Here is an 8,001-nt window from a genome sequence, read left to right on the forward strand (position 1 = left end):
TAGCACAGCAGGTAGGGCATTTGCCTTCCACGCAGTCAACCCGGGTTCGATTCCCAGTATCCCTTATGATCCCCTGAGCACCGCCAAGGGTAATTCCTGGGTGCAGAGCCAGAAGTGACCCCTGAGCATTGCCGGGTGTGATCCAAAAAGTAAAAAAAAATCAGCCCCCAAACAACAATATCTTTTGGATAACAATATCTTTGCCTGTCTGTCTGTCTCCTTTTCTTTTGGAAGAGATTAGAAGACCTGTTTAGGATAGCTTAGGAAACCCCAGGCCCATTAAGAACAGCATCAGGAGAGCTGAGAAAAGCACAGAAGGGAAAGTCAAGGACAAGAGAGGGAAGGAACAGTTATGGCAACCTTCAAGGACAAATGTGCTCTACAAATACTATTTGCAGCTTTTCTTTAAAGTCATGAATCCTCTCTGAACTCGGTCCCAATCCGTTCTCTTTTCTCTCACCACAGAAACAACTGCTGTCATGAAGTTGCAGCATGTTCAGTCTCTGTTTTGGAACTTCTAGAACAAATAAAACTGTTGTGCTCACAACGATCTTGCATTGCCTTTTGGGAGTGGTGAATTCTAGAATTTACGAGAGTGATTTCATACCCGGCACAATATTCTGTAACTTGCCCCCTCCACCATGTGGTCACTGGCATTTCTAGACACATTCATGTGAGTTCATTATATCTTGCATGAATATACCAATGTTCATCCATTTCAAAAATCTGAAGACAGGGGTCAGAGCTAATACAGGGATTAAAGCGTTTCCCATGCACACAGCCAAGCCCAGTTCAATCGCCAGCACTATATGAGGTTCCCTGAGCACCACCAAAAGAAATCCCTGAACACAGGAGTAAGCCCTGAGCACCAACTGGGAGTGATTCCAAAACCCCTCCCCAATAAAATACGTATATAAAAAGAAATTTCAAAGTTGAAGGCAGTGTGATGAGCAGTGAAAGGACAGTTGTGGGTTCAGCCCTCACACACTTTTACTGTGTGTTCCCTTCTGGGATTCACCCCAGGAATAACCCCCACCTTATAAGGTTGTGTGGTTGCAGTGAAGTTGGTACAGAAAAAGTGACTCAAGCAGCATTTATCACATGATTAAGCTCATGTCTACTAAGTTCATGACTAGTCTAAGTTCCCTTTCCTTTGCCCTGTGGCTTAGAGAGGGGAAAGTAAGGGGGGTACGGGGAGGGGGGGCCCGGAAGGGAGGGAGGGAGAGAGCAAAGAAGGTAGAGAGCACAAAGGACTAGATTTCTTGTGGCAAATTTCTTTAGATCGTTTTAATGTTTGAAAAAGACTGCTCTCCCCTTTCCTGTCTGAACACACATGGCTATCCAACCCACAAGCCTGCAGCCCAGGACAGATGAGCAGACGCTGGGAGCACTGAGGTGCAGTGCAGCAGCAGGGCTAGCCACAGGGGTCCCTTGGAGTCCCCCGCCTCTGCTCCTGTCAAGGCAGAGCCCCTGTGTCGCAGGCCGTACCCTTCCCTAGGAGCCAGTCTTCCTGCTCTCCGATTTGGGGCCAGCTCCTGCGGAGTTCCAGTCTTCCCTAGTCGGAGAAATGACTGGGACAGAAACTGGGTGGCCGTGGGTCTGGGTGGCTCTGTGGCAAAGAACCTTGTGCGCCTCATTTCCTCTGCAGTGCAGGTTCCCAACCACAAGCACCAAGGCAGAGGGCCAAGCAGCACCGTCTCGCCGCCTCCAGAGCGCCAGCCCAAGCATGCTGCTCGAGGTGAGTGCTGCCAGGCCCGGCCTGACCCCCAGCTGGGAGCGGGATGGCCAGGAGCAGGAGCAAGCACCAGTGCTGGCCCTCGACTCAGGCCAGCGGAGGGTTGCGTGGGCAGGGAGAGGTCACTGGGGTTCTTTGAGGCGCATGGGATGAGGAATTAGGAAGCCACTGGAGCCTCAAGACTGTTCTACCACCACAGGAAAATCCCCTCCATTCACTGGCTTGCGTGTGTCACCTGCGAGATGCAATCAATTGAGGGGACCCTCCCTGGTGGCATCTGAGGCTCCCCGCAGCTGGGTTAGAACATAAACTCTTCCACACTGAGGGGCCGGAGAGCTAGTGGAGGGGTGCAGGAGTTTGCCTGGCAATGCAACCAAGCCTGGTTCAATCCCAGGTACTGCATAATCCCCGAGCACTACCTGACTCCTGAGCACAAAGCCAAGAGTAGTCCCCAATGCGCGGTGTCATTCAGAACACCTCCCCCACCCCCAACCTGTGGGGGGAAAAGAAAACCTCTTCCAAGCTGAACTGATTGTCACTAGAAAGACCTTCAGTTCTAGTGTGGTTTTTTGCTGGGGGATGAACCTTTCTCAAGAGCTTGTGGGCCTTTGGTATAGGGGAAAGGAAAAAGAAAGGATACATGTTCTAGGGAAATAGAAATTCAGGTACTCCATACCAGGGCTGCGGGGGAAGAGGGGCTAGGGAAGGGTGGGGGGCAACAGCAGAGGCAGCAACCGGGAGAAACAACTGTGGGGAGGTGCCTGAGAAAGAAGGTGCTAGAACTAGGTGTGGCTCAGCACAGCAAGCCTTGAAGGCTAAACAATGACAAGTGGGTGAAAGGGTCAGGAAAAACTCTTGGCACAAGAGAGCAGCTTTTCCTTTTCACTTTTTCGGAGTTACCTGAAGTGTTCAGGGATAACTTCTGGTTTAGTGCTTGGGAAGGGGAACCATGTTGGGTGAGGGAGCGAGCCTGAGGTTCCTGTATCCAAAGTATGTGCTCCAGCCGATAGAGCTCTCTCCAGTCCTCAAGGTTTGCTTTATTAACTTTTTTGAGTTTTGTTTTGGGGTCACACGTGGAGGTGCTCAGTGCTTACTCCTGACTCGACACTCAGGGATCAATCCTGGCAGTGCTCGGGGGACCATATAGGGTGCTGGGATCAAACCCAGGACAGCCATCTGCAAGGGAAATGGCCTACCTGCTGTACTATCACTCGGGCCCTATTTTTACTATGTGAGCCACATCTGGCAGAGCTTGAGAGCTGTTCCCAGCTAAGTGCTTAGAGATCATGTGTGTGGGAGGTGGGGGGAACGCAGTGCCAGGAAGTACATCTGGGGCTCCTATATGATACAGAGCACAACTCTAATCCACTAAGCTATCTCTCCAGCCCCAAAAGGGAAACTTTTTTTTTAAGGCTAGCTCTATTTTATTTTTTTTAATATTTATTTTATAAGTTACTTCACAATATTTTATTACAATTAATATTCAAACACCAATCCCACCACCCTTATACCTTCCCACCACCAAATTCGAGATGTTTCCATCTCAAGACCCAATCCCTGTCCAAATACACAAATGAAAGAATATTTTGTATTGTTTGTTATGAAGAGCTGCTGAACACACTTACAAAAGAGTGTTCATATAGAAAACAGTGTGAAGATTGTTCTATTTTGGCAGGAGTTATTAAGACATTCTATAGGATATCACTAACATGTTAAAATTTAGGTGATGCGAGCTTTGGTATTTATGTCTGAAAATACGTATATAGGGGCTGGAGGAATAGCACATCAGGTAGGGCGTTTGCCTTGCACTCGGCCGACCCAAGTTCGAATCCCAGCATCCCATATGGTTCCCTGAGTACCGCCAGGGGTGATTCTTGAGTGCAGAGCCAGGAGTAACCCCTGTGCATCGCTGGGTGTGACCCAAAAAGCAAAAAAAAAAAACATATATGTATATATATATACACACACACACATACTTCCCTCTATGATTTGTTGCCTACTGTCTGAACCCCAACAAATATGGTGTGGTAATTGTGGAAAATGAGTAGGAAGTGTCTTATGAATATGTTCACTCACCTGTGAGGCTCGGCCCGAGTGTTTGGAAAGCGGCCTGGAGCATGGTGGCAGTTGGGTTGTGGAGGTCGGCTGCCGGGGCTTGGTCCCTTGGGGCAGGGTGGGCTCTCACCTGCCCCACTCTGGGGTACCCCGAGTTAAAACAGCCTGGCGTGGAGTCATGGTTATGGGGGCCTCGTTTTCTGCTTCCTTCCGTGAGAAGTAGCCATGAGTTCTGCATGGTGGCCAATGAGATTATCTGGCACTGGCAGGAGGTGGCTTATGGGCGTGACCCCTGGGTCGCAGGAGACTGGGGGAAGCAGGGAGAGGATCTCTGCTCCCGGGTGAAGGGAAACTTTTTTGGGGGGGAAGTCCACCTGGTGATGCTCAGGAACTACCTAGGGCAGTGCTCAGGGGACCACATGGGATACTGGGGATTGAACCCGGGTCAGCAGCGTGCAAGGCAAACACCCTACCCACTGTACCATTGCTCCAGCCCCAGAAGGGAAGCTTTTCCTACTGCCCATAATCACTGGCCGATGAGATGGCCAAGAGGGGTGAGAAAGAGACCAATCTTTGAGAAAGAAAGTTAATATCCCAGGTCTCAATCTGGGCGGACTGTGTTCAGGAGGAGTGGCCTTGGGAAAAAGGCAAAGACGGCTACCAGGTCTGTTTTGTTTGGCTTGGCTTAGAAGCCATACCCAGCAGTGCTCAGGGATTACTCCTAGCTCAGTGGTCAGGGTTCACTCCTGGCAGGGCTTGGGGGACCATATGGAGTGCCAGGGATAGAATCTGGGTTGCCTGGTTCAGCTCTAGTGCCTGGCCCTGGCCTGGGGCCAGCCTCCTAAGGGGCCTCTCCCAGTAAGGCTTCTTAGGTCAATCTGGAAGGAAGCAGAGGCTGGAAGGATAGTACAGCTAGTTCAATGGGTAAGGCACTTGCCTTGCACACAGCCAATCCGGGCTCAGTCCCCAGAATACCACATGCTACTTCGTGCCCACCAGGATTGATCCTTGAGTACAAAACAGACCCTGAGCACAACTGGGTTGTGGTGGTAAAATAAACATAAAAGAATCTGGAAGTAATGAAGCCTTTGTGCAGTGCCTTCTCCCCTCCAACCCCCCACCCCATCTCCTCCCGCAGATGTTAGGCCAGCACCAAGTGTTCCAAACCACTGACTTTGAGTTCATCATGAATGAGACTAGCCCTCCCTTTGACTACGAACTGGACAACAAAAGCGACACCTGCTGCACCTTCCCACCGTGCCCACAGGACCTCAGCCAGAAGTTTGACCAGACCTTCCTGCCGGTCCTCTACAGCCTGGTCTTCGTGCTGGGGCTGCTGGGCAATGGAGCAGTGGCTGTGGTGCTGCTGAGCCAGCGGGCGACACTGAGCAGCACAGACACCTTCCTGCTCCACCTGGCTGTCGCCGACGTGCTGCTGGTGCTCACCCTGCCACTCTGGGCAGTGGATGCTGCTATCCAGTGGGTCTTCGGCTCTGGCCTCTGCAAAGTGGCTGGGGCCCTCTTCAACATCAACTTTTACGCAGGGGCCCTCCTGCTGGCCTGTATCAGCTTTGACCGGTACCTGAGCATCGTGCACGCCACTCAGCTCTACCGCCGGGGGCCTCCAGCCCGGGTGACCCTGACCTGTCTGATGGTCTGGGGGCTTTGTCTGCTCTTTGCCCTCCCAGACTTCATATTCCTGTCAGCTCTCCAAGACAAGCGTCACAAGGTCACCTACTGCAGGCATAACTTCCCACCCGTGGGACGCACGGTACTGCGTGGGCTGCAGCTGGTGGCTGGCTTCCTGCTGCCCTTGCTGGTCATGGCCTACTGCTATGCCCGTATCCTGGCTGTGCTGCTGCTCTCCAGGGGCCAGCGGCGGCTGCGGGCCATGCGGCTGGTGGTGGTGGTAGTCGTGGCCTTTGCCCTCTGCTGGAGCCCCTACCACCTGGTGGTGCTGGTGGAAACCCTCACAGACCTGGAGTTCTTAGCCCGTGACTGCAACCGAGAAAGCCACATGAATGTGGCCAGATCAGTGACGGAATGCCTGGGCTATATGCACTGCTGCCTCAACCCAATGCTCTACGCCTTTGTGGGTGCCAAGTTTCGAGAGCGCATGTGGCTGCTGTTTGTGCGCCTGGGCTGTCCTGAGCAGAGGCAGCACCAGAGGCCACCTTCATCTTCCCGCTGGGAATCCTCCTGGTCTGAGACCACAGAGGCCTCCAACTCGGGCTTGTAAGTCGCGAATGGAAGTGCCCCTTCCAACATTCCTCTGGACGCTGCACACTGCAAACACACACTGGCCGCTCCTCCCTTTCTACAACCTCTAGCCCCCAGACATGCCCCAGGGAGCCACTCTCTGGCCTTGGGGGCCCATGCCATTGCTGATTCTTGGCTGCAAAGTCTCATCTACTGCTTCAGAAGTGCCTGCCATAGAGACGAGGGGTGGGGAGTGGGGGGTGGGGGGAGTGAAACTGGGGACATTGGTGGGAAATGTATACTGCCGGAGGGACTGGTGTTAGAACATTCTAAGACTGAAACCCAATCATAAATAACTTGTTAACTGTATCTGTGATTCAACTAAAATAATAATAATAATAAAAAAAAAGCAAGTGGCTGCCTTTACCTGTTCTTTCCTTGGCTGACCTTTTTAGATCTTTTGGGGTAGTTGAGGGTGGAGGTGGTGGCACACTGGGTTGGCGATGCTTAGGAATCACTCCTGACAGGGCTCGGGGCAGAGAACCATGTAAGATACCAGTACCAGGAGTTGAACCTGAGATGGCTGTAGTCATGAGAAAAGCAAGTATCCTACCCGCTGCATTGTCTCTCCAGCCCTACTGGATTCAGCTCCAGCCCTTCTCGGTGTGCAAGGAGCAACAGCCAATGGCTTAACACATATTGCCTCTATAGGACTTGGCCAAGTCCTCCAGCTCAGCAGCCACTGCAGCTGTCGTCCAAGACCGTTGTCTTTGTTCATGAACTGTCTAGAATTCTGCTGAAACCTTCAATAAACAAGAAATCAAGACCAGGTGTGTCTGACACTGGTGGTGGTTTTGGAGTTGGAATGCTGAATGTCTGAAACTGTTACCTAGAGCTTTACTGAGTAAATGAAAACTAATATCAAAAGATTGAAGAGATAGTACAGTGGGTAAAACACTTGCCTTGCACACAGCTGACCCTGGTTCAACCCCTGGCACCCCATAATGTACCCTTAACACCACCAGGAGTGATCCCTGAGGACAGAACCAGGAATAAGCCCTGAGCAACACCAGGTACAGCCTAAAAACAAACAACGAAAAAAGCTTCAATAAGATACAAAGACCAGGGCATGTCAGGAGTATACCAGAGGGTGCATTATTACCTATATCCCTGCCTGCCCCTGTGCTACCAATTCCAAACATGCTGATGTCCCACCTGTTAATGCCTTTTTTCTGCCCTCTTTGGTCAAAGTCACACAGGTACCTGGGTGTGAGGCCAAAGGCCAACCAAACCACTGGGTGGATACTTTGGTCCTAATTTGAGTAACAGACCTTCAGACAAGCACATAATTGTGTCACACGCCCCAGTCGCTCAGAGCAGCAGGAGAGGTGTGATGAGGAATACACAGAAGGCTATGTTACAAAGCAAACGTAGAGCACATGATGACCAGGGGCTCAGAACTCTGACAGAGCCCCTCTGAAGACAGAGAATGGTGCAGAATTTAAAGGGCAAGGAGTTATTTACAGGGGGAAAGGACAAGGAAAAAATGGTATTTCTAGGCAGAAGGGAGGAGAGGCAAAAGGACTGGAAAGGCCAAAAGCAACAGTGCTTGATGGAGGAAGGAGAAGCAGTACCAACGGGCTAGGGCTGAAGGGTAGGGAAAAGGTTGAACATGTGAAAGAATGAGCAAGTGATGGTATGAGACCACTGAGAAGAGCGCAGTGGTTACTCAAGCAAGCAGGATATAGGTCCTTACTGGGGAGCTGGCCATGGGACTGCAGAAAAGCAAGATACATTTGCCAACAAGCACATAGGTCAGTTACAGGCCTGCAGAGGATACATTTCCAATAAATTTAGTAAGGGTGATACCTGATGATTTAGCTGGGAAAGTTCACACAACTGTGTAACTTCTCAATTCCATCAGGACATGTGGTGTCAGCCTTCAGTTTTATGGCTACTGAAAACTCATTTAACACATACTCCCTAAAGAAAGTACCTGTGAAGTTATAACT

At 51.0% G+C, this 8,001-nt stretch overlaps 1 protein-coding gene across 1 annotated transcript; it reads left to right on the forward strand.

Moving 5' to 3' along the window:
* The first annotated feature begins 1,687 nt into the window (after positions 1 to 1,687).
* Positions 1,688 to 6,152, forward strand: CXCR3 (C-X-C motif chemokine receptor 3). Its single transcript, XM_012935696.2, has 2 exons — positions 1,688 to 1,738; positions 4,929 to 6,152. The coding sequence occupies exons 1-2, from the start codon at positions 1,727 to 1,729 to the stop codon at positions 6,027 to 6,029; spliced, it is 1,113 nt and encodes a 370-aa protein (XP_012791150.2). The 5' UTR covers positions 1,688 to 1,726; the 3' UTR covers positions 6,030 to 6,152.
* The last annotated feature ends 1,849 nt before the right edge of the window (positions 6,153 to 8,001 follow it).

Source organism: Sorex araneus, chromosome X, assembly GCF_027595985.1.
Source record: "Sorex araneus isolate mSorAra2 chromosome X, mSorAra2.pri, whole genome shotgun sequence".
In the NCBI taxonomy this organism is placed as follows: Eukaryota; Metazoa; Chordata; class Mammalia; order Eulipotyphla; family Soricidae; genus Sorex; species Sorex araneus.